This window comes from Brachyistius frenatus, unplaced genomic scaffold (genome assembly GCF_029030835.1).
Source record: "Brachyistius frenatus isolate BFR_SWC_R1_liver_20210118 unplaced genomic scaffold, ASM2903083v1 Contig_200, whole genome shotgun sequence".
Classification (NCBI taxonomy): Eukaryota; Metazoa; Chordata; class Actinopteri; family Embiotocidae; genus Brachyistius; species Brachyistius frenatus.
In genome coordinates, this window is record NW_027210799.1 from 62,699 (window position 1) to 86,514 (window position 23,816).

Consider the following 23,816-nt stretch of genomic DNA (forward strand, 5'->3'; position numbering starts at 1 on the left):
CGACATTTCAAAGACTTAATGACTAAGTAATTAGTTGACAATATAGTGGCACATTAATGGATAATGCAAGTGATCACTAGCCGCTGTTATAATAACAACAACGACAAGAAAAACAAAACTCAAATAATAAAAGCTGTTAAATCTCCAAAGGGAATACAAGACTAGTTTAAAGGCATTTAATATGTTGCTTTAAAAAAAAAAAAAAAAAAAAATTGTATGGTTTATTCTCAAAAATGTTTGCAATTCAAATACACGCGTTTGTAGAAGGAGCTGCGCTTTTTTTTTTTTTTTTTTTTTTTTTTTACTTTGAAGATTGCTGGCGGAAGTAGCGTTCCACTTCGCCTGCCGCGAGGGGGCTGCTTTTATTTTGAAAGTTTGGCAGGAAGCGGGTCGTTTCGCGGCGCCGCGGTTGACGCGCGTGTTTTGTGTTCCCCGGGGCCACAGCGTTTTCAACGGGACTCAACTTACTACATACCGGACTCCGCCATGGCCGCTTGACCCGGGGGCTGAAACATCCCTCTTCTGTTAACCGTTTTTTTTTTTTTTTTTTTTTTTTCTTCCTTCCTCTTCTTCTTCTTCTTCGAAACATTTGCACAAACTTTTCCAGAGGAAAAACTTTTCGTCTTTCGTGTAGAGTTTATGTCAAGAAACAAGGATGCAACCCCCACCGAGAAAGGTGAGTTGTTGTTGTTGTTTTTTTTTTTTTGGTTGTTTTTGTTTTGTGCCGTTGTAGCTAAGCTAACGTTACTTCGACGAAGTGGTGCATATTTAATGGCTGGAAATTTACTGCTTTGTTTCTGGTCGCCTGGTTTTAAACGACGAGCCTCCCTTTTTCTTTTTTCTTCTTCTTCTTCTTCTTTTTTTTTTTTTTTTATATGCCGCAAACGTGTCCTCGCTTGTTGTCTTTACGAGCGGAATTTGACTCTGCTGTTTCTTTAAATAGAAGCAAAGGAAAGAAAACTTGTAGGAAAAAAAAAAAAGTCCCATGTGCCGCAATTTTCTTTTCTTTTTTTTTTTTTTTTTTAAATGGAGAAAAGTCCCGTTAACGTGCGCCGTTTCCTCTCCAACGGAGAAACGGTCCCGCTGAAGACGTCCCAAAGTGACAGCATAAATAGATATCGGAGGGGACAAACTTCGTACATTTTAGAAACAACTTATATTGTCGTAAGGAAGAAAAAAAAAAAAACTTTACCGAGGTGTTGTGTTACATCGGCGCACAATTGATCCATTAAGCGGCTCTTAAAGTTCAAGTAAATATAACTTTACTGGTCCGCGGTTATTGTGCAATAGCAGACAAAACACGTTTTTAATACAAATGAAATGCAGTTTGCGGTTTTTTGTGGATGCCGATTTTGAGAGAGGATCTAACTTTGTTAGGAAAGTGTCGAGTTAAGCCACACACTATGATATTATTATATTTGTTAACCCCGAGAATGTAAATTTACAAGTTTTAGTAAGTAGTTTGGTGAACTTTTTTTTTTTCTCTCTCTCTCTCACAACAAAGTCAGTAGGTGGGAAAAAGAGAAAAAAACCACTCGTTAAAAAAGAGTGTTTATGGCTTAAAACCCCAACAGATGTAAATGTTTGCTTTAGTTTGAAGTGTTTTGTTAGTGAAAGATAAGTAAAAACACAAATCTCAGCTAAGTTTGGTCCCTCTGCGAAAATCTTTTCATGTGGGATCATATTTCAATAACATGGCTCGACAGCACAGGCCATTTCTATCCCAACACGTTTTGCCGTTAACTGTACGAATATATATTATGGGGTTTTGTTTAATGTCAAAAGCTATGTAGACAGTTAAAGGTTGTTTTTTTTAAATTGTTTTTTTTTACATTTAACTCCATGGGGGTGTGAAGTAATACGTACTTTTTTTTTTTTTTCCTGATCCCATGGGAAAAAGTATTCATAAAAACAACAGTAATAGTAAACGCCACACTTCTCTGACCTACAGTTCAAACAGGATCACAACATATAATGTGAAAAACATAAATTTCCGCCATAATTACGTTGGATTCAATGAGCATGTATTGGCATCACTTATGGCACACACATTTCAGTGTTTACATTTTTGCTGCACGGTTTTTGTGTCCAGCTCCTTTTTGCGTGTTGTTTATCTACGTGGGTTTCTTTGAGGTCTTTTTCATCTACTGCTTTTACTGTATCTGGGAATGTTTAACTGAGTCATAGAAGAAATAAAATCGGACTTCCTTGTTGATAATGTTCCTCAGTTATCGGTAACCGCAGCTGCTCACCTCACTTCATTATTTATCCCACAGCTGATTAGAAACCCAAAGAGACCTTTAACTGGTGAGAGCTACTGATTAGTTTCTCACTGTCACCTAAATTTCGAAAGGCAGATAACGAAGGTGAGCCTTGTTTAAACCTCAAATGGCCACAAACTAAATATCCCAGATAAATGTACTGATTGAACTTCTAACACGAGCAGACAAGTAAAGTTGTTTGCGTATTTAATTAAACAGAAGAAAAGCGCCAAAAGGAGGTATTTTATTTTAATTTAGCACCTGCGCTATATTTTACACTGCTAATGGTTTAATTTCAGGTCTTTGGTTGTTGACTGCAGGTCCAGAGAGACCTGCTGGATTTGGTTTGAACCAGCAGACACTAATGAGGTGTTGCTGTTTATTCCTCCCGTCCTTCTAGTCTGTAGAAAGTATGATCTCCCAGTCAGCTAAAATATAAACTTCAGAGTTAAATCAAACAAATATCTTCATTATTGATTAATCTTCTGATTGTTGTTGGTTTCTTTAATCTGTTAAACATTGGAAAATGATGGAAAATGACCATCACAAATTTAAAAACCCCTAAATTATATCATCACGTTGCACGTTTTATCTGAATAAAAGCCCCAAATCTAAAAATATTCACTTCACCATCACATAAAACAAAAGCCACATTTTTAAATAACAATTGAATTATCACAAAAGTAGCAGATTATTTTTCTGTTAAAAAACAAATCGATTAATTGACTAAATTACTAATTTCTCACCTTAATAAAGCATTTCTTCCTTCATGCAAGACTTATTAAGGACGGTGTCATTTCATCTGCTGATTATTTTCTCAACTGATTCAGAAAATGTCAGAAAACGCTGAAATTGTTAGCAACTTCTCTGACCTCAACTCTCTCAATTCTTTGATTTTATCAATTTATAATATCACATGACAAAGCAAAGCATCGAATCTTTGTATGTATGTGATTCAGCATTTTGGTGTATTTTCAATTCTTTTTTAAAAACACTCTGTAATGAGATCTGGACATTTCAGAGACACCCAGAGAGACCGACTCCCACCTGTCCACAGCTCCAGCTCCATAATGATGGAGCTCCTGTTCACTCATACCAATTAGCTCAGCTGAGTCAACATTTTCCTGTACAGGTGCACCAGTGGGAAATATCTCTTCGTCTCTCTGCGTCAGCTCGTGAGTTGCGAGATTGTTTCTAATAAGGCGCGTTTTGTTCCCCCTTCAGGTCCGGGTCACCCAGGAGCTGAAACACACCCACGCCGAGCAGATGAACCGATTACAGATCAAACACCAGACAGAAATTGACCTGCTGGAAGATCTGAGGTGAGCAAACAAGAGGGCGAGCTGCCGGCGAGGCGGATCGAAGAGGTACCCGGTATTTACCCAGACGGCTCTCTGAAGGAAGTCTGTCCGAGGCCTCGTATGAGACGCTTCTTCTCTTGAACAAGTGAAATCAGTCGCGACGCCACTTCCTCCAAACAAAACATCAATACTTTAATTTGTCCTGTCAGACTCTTTGAAAGTTCATGACGCCACTAATTCCTGTTGGTCAGGGAAAGTCAGATTACTGTAACGTGCAGAAAAAGGTTTCTAACGCAGACGACAGCTTCTATATGATCTGTCTCGAGGTCACATCAGTGGATTCGGTGAATTGTTCTTCCAAATGAAAAGCTGTTTACGTGACAGTCTTGACTCCAGCTTCAGCACCGTGCGCGGTTGTGTCGGCATTTTGAAGGTTGAAAAGCCAAAGGTTGTGTTTTCAGCCTGAGTGTTGGGTTGACTTGACAGCTTACTGGCTCCCCACTTCCTGTCTATGGTTGGTGGCGGAGCGCCGGACCTCCAAACAGCTGGAAGTTAAGGTCACAGAGATCTGCCAGATGTTCTGACTGCCCCGAATTGTTCGCCGTGGGAGGCTCGGTAACTTTCCTCCGCCAGGAACAATGTGAAACTCGACTGGTACGAGGAACTCGCTCCCCTGATCGCGGACAAGAAATGATTCAGCAAACTGGAAACTGCATTTGTTTGTCAGCAAAAGCTGTGTTTGGGGGGGAAAATGACAGGAAGTGAGTGCGCGGGTCGCTGGAAGAGAGGCGGCCTTGGAAATGGAGAGAGGTGGAAGAGAGGGAAGCTCCCAGAGAAGTACAGCAGATTGTTCAGAGTCGGGGTGGAGCGTGGCGGTCGAGTCTCGACACGTTTAATGATTTAATGATGATTTTTTTTTTTGCTACAGTCGAGTTTTTCCCAGGCTGCTGACGTTTCTTCTTTGCTGAAAACTTTTGGATAAACTTGTTGTTATTTACCTTCCTATCGTTATATATCCACCCTGAAACTGTGAAACACCAGGATAGCCGCTATACCTGCCGTCATATCTCACATTTCTCAGCAGCTTTTATGATTTGTTTGTGTGTTTATAAAACCGGACGAGCTTTGTTCATCTGTTAAAGACATTTACAGGAAGAAAACAAACAAATGTCTGTCTGCAAGCTTTCAGTGAGCATCTCAGACAAAACCATCATGGAAAAGGCAATAAAAAAAAAAGTAGTCTCAGTAAATTGGACACTGTCTAGAATGTGTCATTAAAAATGTCCACGTTAAGCATCACGGGAAGAAGGAGGCTAGTAGAGAAAATAACAACACAATAATAATCAGTTTGAGGAGGAGCTGTAAACCAAAGAGTCATAGAAGAAAATGTGGAGTGTGTTTTTTTTGGACTGAACAAACTATAAAAACCTGTGAGATCATGACGATTGTTTCACAAAGAGCCAGACGAAGGCAGATGAATTCGATGTCTTCCCCACATATTTGATGTTTGGCTCTCGTCGATCTCCTCAGTGTCTTCTTTATCGTGGAATCAGACTGATCCCGCACGTCGACGCTAACGTCAACAACAAAGAATGAACCTTTTGTCTGCCACAAATCATTGCACGTAAACTATTAGTTCAAAATTTCAGGCGTGTTTATATCTCACAGCCCTAAGAACGGTAGATGTTTTGGAGATTGCTCCATAACACATTTATTATCATCTTCATTCGCTCTTTTTTTTTTTTTTTCCCCTCCTCCGCAGGACTTTCAGCCAGAAAAGGGCCGCCGTGGAGAGGGACTACGCCCAGGTAAGTAAATCTCTGTCGTCTTTTTGACACCGCCGCCGCCGATGCTCGTTAACGTCGCCGCCGCGCCGCCTTGTCATTTGCGCTGCTAAAAATACGTTCATTCTTTTTTTACAATGCAACCCCCTCCGACGAGACGCCACGTGACAGCGGGGGACGAGGATGTCGCCCTGAGAACGCTTTTTTTTCCGTTCCCATGTGGCCAGATAACTCACGGATGGTAAAACGGCCGCAGAGAAAAACACCACAACAGAGGGGAGGAACGACATCCACCAGCGATCCGCTGGCTCGTTTCCTCCTCGCCGTGTTGTGTTGTGTTTTTTTTTTTTTTTTTTTTTCTGCCCGCAGCTTCCTGGAGACGTCAGCAGGACCGTCTGAAAATCCCCTCTCTCCTCCTGGGCTCTGTTCGGGTTTTGCAGCCCTGTGAGGAATGTCCACCGGCGCTGTGAAGGGGCGGGGAGGGGAGGGGGGGGGGGGGCACGTCTGTAGTTATCCAACGAGCAACCTTACATGTCTGTTTGCTCGTGTGCATCTGGTGCCGAGGGAGATTTTGTTGTGAGAAGCCCGTCGAAATAGAGCCAAACAAACTGAACCGGGATTAATCCGTTTCACGAACCCAGCCGGGAGCTGAAGGGATCCGACTCGGTTTCAACCGAACTCGGGGAAAGTTGTAACCGAACATCCAGAAAATCTGCTCAAGATAAGCAAAGGAACTCCTTTTATTTATTTTTTTTTTCAATCCTCTATTTCACACTTAATAACTTCTCATCTGAACGTTACAGAACCTTCGTTAAAGGCTTAAATGGAATATTTTTTTTTTTTAAACATTCATAATTTACTCGAATGCTCCGCAGAAGGCTAATTTGAGCCCTGAGTTTCTGACAGATGGTTTGACCAGCAGTTTGAAGGATGTCAAAACACCTGACAGTTCACCTGAGCGAACAGCGATTGGTTGGATTTCTGGCACATGTGAAATTTAGCTTCATTGTCTTGTGGTTTTCACAGTTCAGTAGAAACAAAGCAACACATTAAGGCCCATTTCCCACTGACGGAATTGGATTAGCTCGTTGTTTTTGTTTTTTTATAGCTTTCCATTTTCTGAAAGAAAGAAAGAAATTTAACACACATGATTTAAAACATTAAAAAACATCAGGGGCAACAGTTAAAAGACCAACGTAATGCTAAAAGTGCAATTCAAGAAATAAAAGACTGGATAAAAGCAGCAGCAGATCAGTGTTTCTTCCCACTTTCTGACATTTTGCACCTGCTGAGTATCGTGAGTGAAACTGGTGTCGTGTCAAACTCCGATATGTGTTCCTCTGAAGCCCCGCCCACCTGAAAACAAAGAAGTGGACGCACGTTTCAAAGCAAAACTTTGCCTCCAAAGCGTCGTGCTTGTATGACTGAAGTCCTAAGAAGAGTTCTCAATTTCTGTCTGTGGGACGTACTGTTGATTTTGTTGTTGTTGTTGTTGATTTTGAAGATGACTTCAAAGCAGTTTTGTGCAGATTTGAGGTTGGGTGAACTATATGAAGTGGAAAAAGGAGTACCTGATACCAAAAGCCAGTAGAGTTGAGTAGATTAGATTTTATCATCAGTGGAAATGTGGTTTAATTGCACCTTTATGCATGAACCTGTTCACAGTATGGAAATAAAGAGGAACTGTTGAGGAGCTGAAGTAAGAGCTTCAGTTTCATAAGCAGTTTAATAACAAGCATGAGAAAGCATTTTGTGATGAATTAGGACCAACCTTTTTTTTTTACAGGAAAAGAATTATCTTAAAATAAGCCTGACTTAATGAAATAAACCAGGTTTAAATGCTAATCTCGCTCCTCACTGAGCCTTCCTGCTGCCGATGGATGTCTCTGTTTGTACATAATTTATCTGGCTTCTCCGGGTCCGTGTTACGTCGTCACCTCGCATAAAAGATTCACTTCGTCTCAGAACAAGGACGGAGAAGTAGAAGCTCTACGCTAAACTCTGCACGGGAGAGAACTTCCCAGAGTATTGGAAAAACTTTCATTTCAGGGATCCTGCAGAATAATGTGCCTGTAATCATTTCCATCGGTTGAACCAGCCTTTTTTCTGGACTAAATTCTGATTGGCTACATGCTCCATTTAAAATTGTGAGCATGTGTTTCAGAGCTGAATTATCTGTACACCGAAAGAAAAAAACCAATACACCCTTTTAAGATATCAAAGATTCTGCAGTGTCAGCATATTAACAAAGCGTACAAGCGATTCTTGTATTTACATGTTATTTAATGATATTTATATCTCGTTTTTCGGACTGTCTGAACACACAAATGCAGAGAGGATGTGGAAAAAAAAGGAAGCGTGAGGATCCAGCGGCGGGTCGAGATCTGCAGCCCGCAGGCTCACTTTTCTAACCCGGAGCATGTGTGTTTTATTGGACATGCATGCCGCATTGTTTTCAGAGTCAGGTTTGGACTTCACGTGTTTAATAAATGCGCCGAGACTTCTGCAGCAAAGGATATCTGGTGGAAACTCATCTCATCAACTCTTAGAGCTCCTTACAGAGCGAAGTAAATAATTAGTTGTAATTAATTGACAGATTCTGTTCTCACTCACTGGTCCGACAAAAGAAAATAAACTTCTGACATTTCATTGACAAAACGATGATAATCAATAGTGATAATCTTTAGAATAATTGCTGATGATCATATTTAGTAGCTCTGAATGGAAGTGAATGTCTTCCCTTGGTGCCTTGTTAGTTTGAAAGGTATTCTGTGTGTCTGTGTTGAGCTGCCTGTTCGTTATGCGATCAATTAGACACCCGCTGCCAATGCTTGAATCAAAGTGGGTCAGAGTGTCTCTGGAACAGTTCGTCCTCTTTGGTAACACCCCCCTCTTCTCCTGTTTAAAAAAAAAAAAGGAAAAAAGTCCTCTCTTTACGCCTTTTTCTGGGTCTCTTACACCTGCGAGCTGCTTTAGCCGTTAGCCGATTGCTATTCCAATCACACGGTGTGATAAAATGTCCTCCTCTGTGCGGCTCTTCCTCTCCATCCCTCCTCCTCCTCCTCCTCCTCCTCCCCTTCCCCTTGTTCCCATCGCACTATTCAGGCGTGTCCGCTAGGCGAGCTCTGTTGGCGAGTCTCTCTCTCTCTCTCTCTCTCTCTCTCTCTATCTGAAGCCCACAATGGCCGGGTCTGTAGCGGCTTTGAAGCGTTGGCACCGGGATCACCGAGACCAACGGGTTCAGAAGGCCGGCCGAGGCGGCCACAGGGCCGCATAACAGGGCCATGTCTCTTCACAGGGCACAGAGGAAGGATAGACGGGCTCGTTTCCTCGATGGTCGCCGTCAGGGTCCGAAGCACGAGCCACAAAATCACATTAAAAGTGGTGTCTCTTTTTATTAATTTTATTTTGTTTAAAGAATGGCAACATGAAGTTGAACAGCAGCTCGTATCTGGAGCGACAAATCAAATAAATCAGTTATTTCTATGTCCACTAGAATAAACACGTAAACCTCTGACCTGTGATCAGTTTTGTTTGTTTCCCAGTTTAAGTCCTGTGATTTTCTCTCAATCAGAATCCGAAGGAACACCGTGTTCAACACCGAGAAGTCTTCGGATTCATTTCAGATTAAAATGACTCTCCTACATATATCTCACCTTCTGTGTTTTGTACAGAATAAAATCATTTCAATAATCTATCCAACACAGTAAAAGAGCCCGTTTTATGTTGTTGAAGAGATTTGTTTCATGATAAATCAGTTTCCAGTCATTACAAGGAAGATTTCCAGACGTAATTCTCTCGGTAACTAAAGCTTTAACTGCAAAACACGTTTGAAAGTTCGTCTCTAACAGATCGACCGAGCCGGAAACAAACTTTGTACTTGTTATATCTTTTACTTTTCAACTCACTGCTTCACCGTTTTGCACAAATATCACATAAATTGTCTCTTCCTCTAAACGTGCTGTCGTGTCTAGAAAGGACTTTAAAAGCACTGCAGCATTTAATACTTAGAGTACTTAAAAAAAAAAAATGAACAAAATAAGTGCAGCAGCGGTGTTTATGTTTGAGCTCCACTTCCTATGATAAACTCCAAATAACCTACAATTCACATGTTGACACCATCTCTTAAACTACACACTCGCTCCACTGTGACGAAGCCTTTCTGTCTCGCGTTGATCATTTTAGTTTTTGGCTTAAAACCAAAACAACTTGCTTTGAATGTGACTTAATGAGTCTGTTAGAATTTGCTCGGTGCTAAAAGACATTCAGATTTTCTATCCATCACTTTGTTCTCGCTGCAGCGGCAGTTCGTCTCCCTGACATCCCAAACGTACACATTTTCCTCCCGCTGTTCACCCCGTCCCGCTATTTTGGTTCTTCAAAGGTTAACCTCACTGCTGGCCGACGTGCAGGAACCTGATATATCTCCAAGGGCTGAACGCGGTCTAAATAAATTACATTTTTCTTCTAAAAAATGAGCCTACGTCAGCAGAAAAGGAGGCTGAGCGAGCCAACATCCTCCAAACCGGGCTGCGGCTGACAGGTGAACGAGTCCACGCTGCGCTGAATGAATCGCATTGAAAATCTCTCAAAGTAACCAGAAAGTACTTTTTAATGAGTGTGGATTTTTAAATCGGAGTTGCTGCTGCGGTGTTTTTTTTTTGTGTGTTTTTTTTTTTTATCAGAAGTGTTTGAGGAGAAGTTATTGTCTGCGTCTCCGTTCACGCTCTGGCTGCCCGGTGGTTTATAGGACGAGGTCAGGGAGGGTCGCCGTCTTCTGAGCGTGCTCCATGTGAAGATGAGACACGTGAAATGTGCACTGGTGTCAAAGGTGAAAGGTCATCCCCCCCCCTCTAACCACTCCCACCCTCTTTTGTCTCTTCCAGGGGCTCCAGAAGTTGGCAAATCAGTATCTGAAGAGGGACTGGCCGGAGACCGCGACAGAGGAGGAAGCAGATCACAGGTGAAGTCAAAGAGAGGCTTGTTTGGGCTTTTAATTTTTGTTTATAAGTCACAAATCCAAAAATGTGCTGCTCATTTCTGGTCAAAATACGATTTTTCAGTCAGAATTTGAATCTCAATCTTCTCCAGCAACCCTTTTTTTTTTTTTTTTTTTTTACAGTATTTAGTGCAGTCTGTATTGTCGTCAATCCTCAACCGCAGAGGTTTGATTATCAGTCGATGCTTTCTGTGACACAATAAAGACGCTGGTTTCTCAAGTCTGAGACCAAAACCAACTAAACTGGAAAAGCTGATTTGTTTGCAATCCACATAATTTTCTCCTCAGTTCATATATTTGTACTTACAAACTTAATTTTTGATTGCAGTGCCAGAAATCTGCTCTCAAAACTGTCTTTTAAACTTAATAATAACAAAAAGACACAAAAGCGACCTTCTTTAATACTCACATTAATCCTTAATGAGATGCTGTAGCTCTGCGTGTCGGCTTTACGTGAGCGTTCGAGGTCTCTTCTCTTCTTCCTCACATGTACTAAAAACATACTTCCAATTGTTGATGCAGCTCGGGGAGAAATTAGGAGCGTTTGTTTTGATGCAGCGGGTCACCCCGTGACTATAAACACGGCACAAATGTTAACACACAGAACCGAGTTCACAAAGAGGCCCGGGTGGAGATTGTGATCGTACTTTGTTTGTGCTAATCACTTCATTAGCGAGAAGACGCCTCGCCGTTAACCGTGTGTTTGCTGTTGGGTTTAGGAACATGTATTGTGTATGGAGGGCCTACTTGGAGGGCACAGTCCAGGCCACCCAGTCCAGAATCAGCGCCTGCGACAACTACAAAGTGCAGGTGGCCGATCCGGCCAAGACGGCCCGGCTGCAGAAGGAGCAGCAGCTGAGGAAGGTAATGCAGGTCGACCGCTTGAACTCTGCTCAGGTTTCGGCCTCCCCTGTCCTCACAACTTGTGTGCACATCCCCGCTGATGTAATCCAGAGCGTCTTCAAGGGACGGACGGGAAGTACGTGTAAATCTGTCGTCGAGACAAGATGTGCGGAAATTTCCCAGACCTCTCGATGGGTTTTCTCAGAGTCTGATTTGCGGTATTTGAAGCCGCAGACACCAAATAGGCTGTTTACATGTCGCACCGCAATGCATCCTGGGGAAAACCAGGTGCACATGGATCGTAGAAACATGCTAGGCAAGATTAAAATCCAACTGAGAGAACCGTCTAAACACGTATAAATACATGTTCATTTCACTACATCAGAAGGCGCTTTGTGGAAGTGACGCCGCCCGTCAGCTGCTGTAATGTAATCTGAAGTGAAACAGAGATCATCTGTCTTCCTGCTTCATCCACACCAACAAGAACAAAGTGGCTTTTTACCATTTTCACACAGAAGGTGAAACTCAGGATGTGTTTCTCATTTCCACACGTGTCTGTGTCTGTCGTCAGAACTGTGGTGTCATCACATACTGCCTGTTCATGAGAAGCTGCTATCAGGAGGCCGTGCCGGTTGGTTTTATTACAGAGATACAGTTTAATGATGACAACTCGGCTACACTGACCTTTAAAATGAGCGATCGTCTTTACTTCTCTGATTTGTTTTACTTATGTCTGACGCCGTGCAGCGCTTCGGTCAACTCATGTTGTGTGTGAATGTGCAATACAGATCAAAATGAGTTCACTTTTCATAGTTGAGAAGATGCTTTCGCTCCCGTTTGGCTGCAACCACCAAAGTCCTGAAACTAAAAACAGTGAAAAGGAAAAAGTTAGAGAGAAATAGACCGTGTTAAAAACAGAGTAAACAAATACACAGAAGTATTTCTTCTCCACTACTGTTATCTTTTGAACGTTGCTTTAGTAAAGCTTTATGGATACACGGCATCAGTTAGCTGTTCATGTGTATTTCTTTCTGTGAAAATGAGGGAAAAACAGCTCAAAACTTTGTGTATCGTACGTGTTTCTTGTCTCAGACCCGGAGTGCAGCTGCATCGTGTTGTTACTCTCCACTGACGGATGTAATAATGATCATTGTGAGCAGCAGCCATATTCACATGTTCACTACCCAGTGGAAACTTTATTAACGCAACAACTCTGTTTCTGATAAACGGTGTAATAAACAGTCTGAAATCTGAGGGCAGAAGTCACGGCAGCATCTCCTGTAATCATGAAGTGCTGCTATCAGTAACTGGGAGCGCTGAGCGTCGGGAGGCGGAGTCTGTTTCCTGATCGTAAGGCCTCGGTGCTGAAGTGTAACCAGCTCTGCTCTGTGGCTTTTCTGCTGCCCACAATGCTGCTCTTGTTTGCCCTCACCTTTTGGGAGATGCCTTTATAGCTCCTGTGTGTAACATGTGCCATGACGTCATGACTCACCCTCTCTGAGATACAGGTTGGAGGCATGTTGCATGTTTTTTTCCAGGTGGTGCATTGCAGGAACGATGATTTGCATACATGTAAAAGCTCCCTCTTGTTTTTTGTTTTTTTTCCTCTTGGTGCCTCCGACCTGAACCGTCCTCAGTGCATCGAGCAGCTGACGGTGGTCCAAGCCGAGCTGCAGGAGTCGGTGAAGGAGCTGACGAAGAGCAGGAAGAAGTACCAGGAGGCCGAGACGATGGCGCAGGCCGTCCGAGAGAAGGCGGAGCTGGAAGCCAAGTAGGATCCAACATCACTCCTCTGTCTTTGTTAGATGGCGATCGTGTTATTCAGACATTCACAGCCGCAGACAAAGTGGGAAGTGTTGTAGCTGCTTGCCTGTGAAACACCACATCTTGGTTATAAAGCGTTTCTTTTTTTTTTTTTTATTACATTCAGCCTTTACTCTGCAGGTAGATGGATGTTCAGTCAAACTCTGAACATTCATTATTCTGCACGGGGAAGGTCAAACGTTCACGTGAAGTCACAACAAGAAAAAAGATTTAGAGTAGAGAAAATAAATAAATAAATGAAAGCAGTTGCTCAACTCCACATTTTGTCTCCGACTCGCCACATTGCAGACATTTTTCTGCTCATCATGAAATTTGATTAGCGAGCTGAGGCTGCGATGCTTGGAAGGGATTAATAGCTGGACTGGAACTCGCTCTAATACTGTAAACACTGCGTTTTTCAGGCAGAAAAAAAAACACAAGCTGCTCATAAACAGTACAATAACTTCAAGAAATATTACCAATAAATACCGTAATGCTGAATCTTTTAGTACTAAAATCACGTCGGACATTAGATTGTGTTTATTTCTTCTGCTCAGGTCCAAGTTAAGTCTCTTCCAGTCCAGATCCAGTCTCCAGAGGGCCAGCGTGAAGGTACGACATCTTCACAACACAAACATATTCTCTAAACTTTAGTGACCTCTTGTTTCCATCAGCTGTGAACTTTTTGTTTTCCTTCCAGCTGAAAGCCAAGAGGAGCGAGTGCAACTCCAAAGCCACCCACGGCAGGAACGACTACCTTCTCATGCTGGCGGCCGCCAACGCTCACCAGCAGCGCTACTACAACACGGACCTCATAGACTGCATCAAGGTGAGGACACGGGTGGACGGATGGGAGACGGACGTTAATCTAAAATAACACTTCTCCGTCTGGTGTCCGCAGGTGTTAGACGGCAGGATCTACGAGCAGGTAAAAGACTACCTGGTCTCTCTGTGTCAGACTGAGCTGGAAACTTACCGGGCCGCCAGCAACACCTTCAACCAGCTCCTGAACAGCTCCAACGGGGTGAGTTTTTAAAACCTGCAGGACAAACAGCAGTTTTGTCCACGATTTCTCCGCAGCTTTAAGTTGTGGAAATTCCTCTCGAGTCGTTGCGTGGCGGTTGACCGGTTGTTGAATGTTAAAATGGGAGCGGATCGGCGTCGGACGTGTCCGAACCTTCGGCGTCCTTCTTTGTGGACGTCGGGACGAGCTGCGCTCCGCCGCCTCGCCGGCTGCTAATTAATTGAGGCGGTTCGAGTTACCTCGGCGCTCCTCGGTTTCATTCTCCTTCAGTCGTTCACTCGTTCAGGTCGTCTCGCCTCTCCGGTCCCGAGGAGGCATTTTGTTTCTGCTTCGGCCAGAATATGAACAAATCATTAGCGAGGGAAGCGGCGGTGGGGGCGGCGGTTGTTCAGCGGAGCTCACGTTTCAGCCCGTGTGCTTCCTGTGTCGACACAGAAACAGATCTGGTGTGTGCGAGGTGACGTTTTGATTTGACACGATAAAGTTCTCATGAATGTTTTATTGTTTGTTTGGTGATCTGAGGACGAAATAGAGTTTAAAATATATCTTCGCCGTTCTTCCCCCCGCTGGATCTTCTGGTCTAACGAGAGAAACCTAACAAGTTATAGTTTGTTGGTGGTGAATTTGGCTGAGTGTGTTATGAATGCGGCGCCTTCTCTGTCCAGCTGTGACTGCAGTAGCTGACAAACAGCTGGCAGTAAAATCTCGTCCACGTTATCCGTCGAGTTTCTGGACGCGATTTCCGGTCTGTTGAATTTATTTAGTGATACTATATAATAATGCACATTTTGTTTTGCTATTTTCTGGCATTTCATAGACAAAACACTGAGTCAACAGATGATAATGGTTTATGAAATATTTTGTGTTGTTGCTACGCAGATTGTCGTTTTTACCTTTTCGGTTGATTTTGCACTTCTTCCAGGGGTGAAACTGGAAGCTTCTGTCTTTCAAAGGGTTTCAGTCCAAAAAATATCATTGAAAACTGAAAAATGTCTGAGCAACAAGTAGCAGGAAAAATCCTTTCACATTTTTGTTGTTGTCACATAGATGCATACTGACTGTGATGAAACAAACAGCTGATGGTTATTGTATTAAAAAAAGCTTTGCTGAACTATAATAATGTAAGAAGACGTTTCTCGACTGTTCAAAGTGTATTTCGTCTTTTTTTTCCTTTTCAAACGCGTCTGCAGGTTCTGCAGGAGTTTCACCAGCAGCTCTTTGTGGAGAAGAACTCCACGTTTCAGAAAGCTGCCGACTTCTCCTACCAGCCCAGCGACTCGGACACGGTAAAAAAAAAAAAAAAACACGACTTTTTATTTTTCTATTTCTTTATTGCTGAATGTGAACGGTGCGACACAGCAGCGCGGCCTCAGCACTTAATACAAATCCTTCAGCGTGGAATAAAATCCGGTTTAAGTGATGCTGCTCAACCTGGAGGCCTTCGTCATCCGTCATCATCATTTTACTCCGGCGGTGTTCGTTCAAAAGTATTTCGCGGTCACCGTCCACGTTTTTATCGTACGTTTTTGCACACAAACAGAAAAACACGTGTGAGTCTGCAGTGTTTTAACATTGTTTCAGTACAGAGACAGAAATCTTGACTAGTGACCATTTTGTAAAATGCTGTATTTTCTGTTGTTCATTCCATCAAAATTATATTCTTGTGGGTGAATATAGAGTCAACTCGTTACGACATCATACGACGAGGTGCTGCTTTAATCCAAAAGCTTGTTAACATGAGTAACGCAAGTCTGACGTTCACCTGGTTGTCGCAACACAGCTGATAAAATAACAGCGGTGTGATAACTTTACAGAGTTGCTAAACCCTCCAAGCGCTCGTACACGCCGACACACTTTCACATTTGAGGACGCATCAGTGAAACTGGAGTCCTTCGATGTATTTCAGTGCTGTGGTCAGAATCTGCTCTCCCAGCTGCCTCTGCAACACTTTGGGTTATAAACGTGGAGATTTGTGTGTAAAATCTTCTCCCGACCACAACCTGTACACGTTTGCAAATCCCACCTGACACATAAAACGCTAATTCAAGTTGAATCTGCAGCTTTACACACCTGTTCATGAAGCCCTCAGTCTCTCTGAGAATCTATTTCGGATCCTTTTTCCGCCCGCTCTCGACATTTATTGGATTTTTTTTTTTCCCCCTCCGTAAAACAAACATAAATGTCAGCTTCGTTCCAAAAATATGTTACTATCAGCCTTTGAGATGACCAAAGTCATCCGCGACGGCTCCTGCGTGGATGTAACGCCGCCCGACACTGCCGGTCCTCTCCTCCTCCGCTCCGCCGGACAACACTGGACAATTTGTTCAAGCTGCAAACGCTGGCGTTGTTTTCATTGGAAGTCAAACAAGCAGCAGCCTGTTCCTAAAGAAAACATTAGTGGTGGGGAGCCTGCACCCCCCCCCCCCACCCCATACCTCCCTCCCCCTCACTCCCTCCCCACCCCTCCCATACCACTTGCACCAGACAGGGGGATCCGGTAAGGAATAGAGCTGAGCGGGGAGGGAGGGGCAGGAGGTAGGCCGGGCCCTGTGAACGGCCCATCTGTGAAAAGGAGGCATTGTGAGTGGGCCTCATCAGAGTGCACTGACCCCACCACCCCACCCCACCCGGCCTTTTCCCTCACACACACACACACACACACACACACACACACACACACACACACACACACACACACACACACACACACACACACACACACACTGTTGATGTCATGTGGAAAACGCCTAACTCTAATTTTTAGGCGTTTATTTTAAACTTGATTAAGACAAATATTAAATCTGAAGACACCTTAAAGTCACCAGAAGTATAAAGACCTGCTTCATCGGACGTTATCCCACGTCACTCGGGATGTTTTGCTTGAACCGGTCAGCAGCGATTGACGTGTCAATTCCACCGTCATCATTTACAGTCAATACGGAAATCCACCCGGCACTTCTTACGATCAGGTAGCTGAATTTTTTTTTTTTTTTTTTTACGACCATGGAAGAAATATCCTGATTTCAGATTTTTCCGGCTCTGGCAGCGGACGACGGCGTCCCCATTCTTAATGCCGCCCACAAAGCCGAGCTCGGCTTCGTTGTTTTCCACCCAGAGAAACAGCTGTCAGCGAGCACAACACCAGATCGGACATGTGGGCAGCGATTCAGAAGTCTGGGAGCGTGCCAAGTGGGCGAGGGAAGGGAAAAACTTGACAAAAATGAAAGTTACTCCTCAAAGACTAAATAGTCACAGCAAGTACACAAACAGAAAACAAATCAATAGCGTTGTAGCATCTTTCAGCTTATTATTTTGGCCCAGAGCTTCTGGTTCTGTCTCAATGCATGTGTGAGCTCCGTTGTTGTTTTTCTTTGATTAATCCTCTTTTCCAGGGTGATAGGCGATTGGTTAGCGGCACAAACCACATGGGTGTTAGTGCTCTGAGCAGACAGTCACCGGTTCGAATATTTACTGCATGTCATTTCCCTGTTCTCTTCTTTCATTTTTTTTTTCAGACAAATTGCAAGTTTGCCAAAGGAGAATCATCCTCCCTCATATATTAGAATTTTGAAGTGCAGTATCTCTGTTAAATATGGTTTCCTTCATCTCCATCATCTTCTGTCGTTCGCAGGTGATGCAGCTGCAGAAAGAAAGCGGAACGGCGGAGGAGCACAGTCTGGATAAGGAGGCGAGGAAATGGGCGAGCCGAGTGGCCCGAGAATACAAGAGCATCATCCACACACAGAGGGTGAGGACCACATGAACACACACTTTGTTGCCTGCAGGCATCAGGAAGGAGACAACCATATTATATAATATAATAATATAGATATAATAATATCCTTTGAAACTTAAATTCATACTGAATCTAAAGGAGCTTTGACTCACACATGGAGGACAGATTTTGATATAAACTGCATCTCCTGCCTCACATCTGTCCCCTGAAAACCTCTGTGGGAAGTGTAGTGAACTGTAAGTTAATGTGATGGCTGAATATCTTCCACTAAACTGGAGTTTGGCCTTTATTTCAAGCAACAGGGTCGGTCAGTTTGATAATAATAAACCCGGAGATCATAAAATCGGCCACAACAGTGATGAAATAGCACGACGTATGGTATGATTTCCTCACCGTCACCTCACATCAACCTCTTTTCCTTATTTATTGTGAGATAAGTGACTGCCAGCTCCATCGGTGACGTGTTTCCAGAACATCGGGATCAAATGGCCTGTTTCCAGTCACCAGGAAACGAGTCACTTTGTTCATTGAAGCTCAATCCAATGTCCTCGATTTATGACTTTATTGTTGGGCAGTTTCCGTCTATCTCGTGTTCCCTTTTGTTTACATCCTTTACTGTAAATGGGAGTTGATTTGCAATGTGGTTTCAGGCCCTGGAGGAGTACGGGACGCAGGAGTCATCGGAGCAGAACAACAGCGAGCTGGAGACCAAGATGGAGGTGGCCCGGCAGAGTCTTCGGAGGGCAGAGGTAACGTTTGAGTTTAGGAGTCAGAAGTGGGTTTCTCTGTTTTCTCAATCAGCGTCCTGTGTCAGCAGCCTCAGGGCTCCACCTGCTGGTGAGACAGCTGAACTGACACGTTGCAGGGTTTAATAATTGTTCTGTTCTTGTGACACATACAATTTGCATTAAACGGAAAATGTAAACTCATCTTCAGTTTTTGTTGATTTTCTGGACCGATTTTTTTTAAATATATTTTTTTCTTTAAAGCCTGTCACTTTTTTCTTTCTTTCTTTCTTTCTTTCTTTCTTTCTTTCTTTCTTTCTTTCTTTCTTTCTTTCTTTCTTTCTTTCTTTCTTTCTTTCTTTCTTTTCTCTGGGTTTTTGCTGGGGCCGTCTTATATTTTAACGATTAGACAATACCGTGTTCAGAAGATTACAGTTGCATTGTCGTATGTTTATTTATTTCGTATACGCAGACGGTCAAAGTGAAAGCAGAGGCTCGCCTGGACTTACTGAGGGAGGCAGGAGTAGCTGTTGAAACGTGGCTGAAGAGCGCCATGAACCAGGTGATGGAGGAGCTGGAGAACGAACGCTGGAACAACCTCAGTACCCACGATCCTTCACTCTCTGTAAGAGCGATCAAGAAACCGCTGTTGATTCAACGATGTTCTTTTTTAATGTATAATAAGTTCTCACAGAGTATCTTGTCTTGTTTCTGCAGGGAACAGCCGATCTGGAGCGAGAGGACGAGGAGGAGATGGAGGACAGCGGCGAGGTGTTGGACGACAGCAGCTCCAGCCCCTCCAGCACCTTGAAGAACTACCCGCTCACCTGCAAAGTGCTTTACTCCTACAAGGTAACAGCAGGCAGCTCGTGTGACTTCTTCCCTTCTTCTCGTTCCACGCGTCACCTTTTCATGCAAACAGAACTCGGACTGATCGGGTTCCTTGTTTGCAGGCATCTCAGCCAGACGAACTGACCATCGAGGAGCAGGAAATCTTGGAGGTCATCGACGATGGAGACATGGAGGATTGGGTCAAGGTGCATATCCACACATACGAGCTTTCAGTATTTCAGTTTGTTGGCGGTTTCCAGCATTCGTCACCAGCTGCCTGTATTTTCTGCATTTCCAGGCCAGAAACCGCAGCGGACAGGTGGGCTACGTCCCGGAGAAATACCTGCAGCTGCCTTCCTCCAACAGCCTGCTGAGTATGCTGCAGTCTCTGGCAGCGCTGGACGCCCGATCTCACTCCTCCAGTAACTCCACCGAGCCTGAAACCGAACTCCCCACCGGCTCCATCAACGGAGACTCCAGCGGTGAGAAAGAGACCTCGACCTCACGAATACCGCCGTTTCCTGTCCGGCTTTGTTTTAGTTCCTCATCGTTTCCTCTCCGTATCGCAGTGTCGTTTGCGAAGGCCTTGTACGACTACGCGGGACAAACGGAGGACGAGCTGTCGTTTCCCGAAGGCGCCATCATCCGGATCCTGAGCAGAGAGACCCACGAGGACGACGGGTTCTGGGAGGGCGAGTTCAACGGCGTCGTCGGCGTCTTCCCTGCGGTTCTGGTGGAGGATCTCACGGGTGCCGGCGAGAACGGAGAGGGACAAAGAGACGGCAGCGCTCAGGTGCAGCGACAGGCTGAGAAATTAAAAACTATTTTAAAAGATGACGCAGGGCTCAGGGAAAAACACTTCGGTGGACACTGAGGCCCTCTAACCGTAAGTCTTATGGGACTCACGAGGAGTATTGAAAAGAAAAGTAGAGGACCTCAGTGATCTGGCTGATTGAAAGAAGGTTTTAAATAAGGTCAGACTTTGGCGATATTCCTGAGATGAATGTTTTAATGACCTTGTTGAACATTAAACAAATCCACGTTCCTTCATGCAGGTTTTATTACAAACGCATATCATCGTGTCTAAAACCTGCTGAGCCGCTGGACGTTCAAATATTGTTCTCTCTGATTCCTCGAAGCTGCATTTATTATCTGTGTGTAATAATCCGGTCTTTGTCGTGATCAAGGCTTCCCCCTCCACTCCGGCCCAGTGCGACCGCTCCCCCCGCAGTCCCTTCCAGCCGGGGCCCCTCCACAGCAGCCCCCTGCAGACGCCCACCATGTCCTCTCCGGTGTCCAGTCCCTGCAGCGCCACGGCCTCTCCCATCGGACGGCCGCCATCCTATCACAACGGACATCACAGGCCGCCGCCGGCTCCGCACAAAAGCCCCTTTCACAGTAAGTAATCTGCTGGTTTTGAAGTCGTGACGGCTGTGAGGGAAAAGGCAGATGAGTGATTGTAATCTGCGTCCGCTGCTCCCTTTCAGGTCCGGCACAAGGTTCCCCTCAACCTCCCAAATACCCCGAGAGCGGCTCCGGCACCATTCGACCTGTGAGTTTTTTTTTTTAAAATAAAAAAGTGTTGAAGTGAGCGCCCGATTGTGTAATTTATGTTCTTTTAAATTAATTCGTTGATTGGTGGACGTCTGCAGGTCCGCGCCGCTCCTCCGCCACCGAAGCAGCATCCTCGTGGGCAGGTGAAGCGGCGGGAGGAGGTGGAGATCACGCTGGTGTGAAGGCGGCGCCCTGGTTCAAACCAGCTGGGACTTAATGCACTCCCAAAGGAAAAATCCGAGGAAACGTAACCCCACCCTCCACCCCACCCCAACCCCAACCCCCCCGAAGACACCTGGAGGCAGGAGAGGCCCGACGCTGACCTCTGACCTCACAGGGTCGCTGTGCTGCGGAGGAACATTGTGCCTTTCTCGTTTAATTTCAGTTTTCTGATCTCTCACTTTGCTTTAAAGTTTGTTGATAAACAGGCCGAGTCCACGTCGTCCAGCTTCTTCTGCATCTACGTGAATCATTTTCAAAAATACATTGAATATTGACAGAAGACCCTTTTACCCAGAGTGATCGACGACAACAGGCACATCATGTGACCTGTTACGGTGTAATATGATGTCAACATGATGTAACCTGACATAAAAGGTCACATTACTTTATCCACTAATATTAATCACTTCAACGGGACAGAATTGTTCAGTATTTTGGGAATTTATTGATGTCGGATGTACCGAGGGCTAAAGCCTGAAAACAGGGAAGCAGCTAGCCCGCCTCACTGAACGCAAATAAAACACCTGGTCAAACTAAAATTTCAAGCAAAGCCAAATAAATTTATTTCAACGGAATTGCAGCATTAAGTTTAATCAGTTTCCTCGTGGGGCTGATTTATCGTCCTAATTAGTGAACTTCAGAGGTGTCAGTCGGTGTTATGACTTTCGACCGAGCCACGCTAGCTTCGTAAGCTAAACTCTGAGCAAAAAAACCAACAAGATTTCCAAAATGCTGAACTGTTTTATTGATTATAGTCTGGAGCTCGTTCTCTATACATGTTTATTGATCAACATCATCATAAAGAACACACTGATGACTCCGCCCCGTATCCTCCGAGCTGTCGAGAAGTTTAGGTTGTTTTTTTTCAACATTGGATCCCTTCTATGCAACAGAGCTGCACACGTCGTGAGCTCGAAGCTCAACACAAACCAAAAGTCTGGTTGTCTCCACGCTCGATCAAAACCGCCAGCAGGGGGCGAGGCTGGTCCTCTCCGCCGACACGCAAACAAGGGAAAAGTGGCAATTTTAGTTGTTTTGTCAGTAGGAATGATCAAAATAATGGATCCTATTATTCGTTTATAAAACCCTTCCTTCTTCTTCTTCTTCTTCTTCTTTTTTTTTCCGTGTTTAGTTTTCTTTGCACCAAAAAGCGAAGAAACAGCTTGAGGGAGAAAAACAAACGTAGCGCGTACACAGTTTTAGTGTAAGTTTCTGTTTTTTGTTGTTGTTGTTGTTTTCTCCTGTTGTAAAATACAGATTTTTAGAGATGTTATTACGACACTAATGACGCCAGTTGCTGGTGAGAGCGTTGGTTCGCAGAGGAGAAGGTTTGCAGTCGGTGACAGTTTACACTGAGGTCATGTGCAGTTTGAACACGCCTTTTATTTTTTAAGGAGGAAACCATCCTGAGCTGCTAGCTGTCCAATTTAAAATCTATACTGTCATAGTTGAAGCACTTTCTGATGTCTTCTTATTCCTTTTCAGTATTGTGGATGCTCCGTTGTTCTATATTTGTTCTATATAGCTGTATTGGTATGAATACTTTTCTTTTATTGCGTTATTTAGCCTTAAATAGCCATCGTAGTGTCTTTGACTTGAGATTGAGATATGACCTTTTGTTTTTAAAATATCAATAGTTTACAGAGAGCTTGGAGATGGATATCTGTACAAATAATAGCACAGCTTTTGTTCCTTTTTAAAAAATTTTTTTTTTAGATTTAGGATTAAAAAAACAAACTATTAAACCATAGTTCAATTTGATCAGAGGAAAAGAGATATCTGTCAGCCACGTTGCTGTGTTCTCGTTGATCTCCTTGAGATCTGAATGACATCAAACTTATTTTTGAAGTTTGCATTTACCCTGTTGTATTGAAAACAGCAAAAACAAAACAAAAGTCTCTTTTCCACTAGAGAAGTTATTGTTAACTCGCTACTTGTCCTGATTCTACGTCAATCTGAAATTCAGTGATTTAAAAATCCCACGTTTCACGGCGTCAGGCTGCCGAGCGTCGTATTCACACACCAGTGGATGTTTTAACTGTATTTATTGTGTACAAATAAATGTGAAATAAAGATAGCTTAAGTGAAACGAGACTCCACTTGAATCATGTCAACTTTGCACTCAGTTTAATTTTATTTACAGTGTACGATCACCTTGAAACAAGCTTCCGATACACTTTACAAACACAAAAGTACGAATTAAAATATCAAGGAAACGTTAAAAAAAAAAAAAAAAGTATAAATCCTGCATCTTTCTCAATGACAAACTTTGTGCACACAAGATCTGCAGTACTCATTAAATCTGTTTGCAGCAGGTTGTGTGTGTGTGTGTGTGTGTATATTTCGGTCCCTACGGGCACATTTAGCTTGTTTTAATTTGAAGGTACAACCGCAGCACATCCGGTTCGCTTCACCGGAACCTCTGTGACTTTGCCGCGGTGCGTTGTGGGTCCTCCGGTCCCTTGTTTTGTTTTCGCTCCAAAAACTCAGAAAGAAAAACAGCAGAAATCAGTCGATGTTACTGACTGGAAACCACAAACCGTGTCACATGAAACCTTTTGTGCATTTCCACAAATGTTTCTGGCCTGTTAAAAGCGTCATTTTTTAATTTTTTTTTTTTTTTTATTAAAGTAAAAAAAAAAAAAAATTTGGAGTGATTAATCATTTTCGCAGCTTATATTAAATTCTAAATCCATAAATCGATTTGGTTTTAAAGAGGCGAGCCTTTATTTT

The 23,816-nt window shown here is 43.6% G+C and overlaps 1 protein-coding gene across 1 annotated transcript; it reads left to right on the forward strand.

Moving 5' to 3' along the window:
• The first annotated feature begins 568 nt into the window (after positions 1–568).
• Positions 569–23,172, forward strand: LOC138632911 (F-BAR and double SH3 domains protein 2-like). Its single transcript, XM_069718806.1, has 20 exons — positions 569–676; positions 3,486–3,583; positions 5,325–5,370; positions 10,233–10,309; positions 11,065–11,209; positions 12,826–12,959; positions 13,549–13,603; positions 13,692–13,820; positions 13,893–14,015; positions 15,206–15,301; positions 17,647–17,763; positions 18,402–18,500; positions 18,949–19,101; positions 19,194–19,328; positions 19,430–19,513; positions 19,606–19,789; positions 19,877–20,100; positions 20,495–20,705; positions 20,795–20,859; positions 20,960–23,172. The coding sequence occupies exons 1-20, from the start codon at positions 656–658 to the stop codon at positions 21,041–21,043; spliced, it is 2,280 nt and encodes a 759-aa protein (XP_069574907.1). The 5' UTR covers positions 569–655; the 3' UTR covers positions 21,044–23,172.
• The last annotated feature ends 644 nt before the right edge of the window (positions 23,173–23,816 follow it).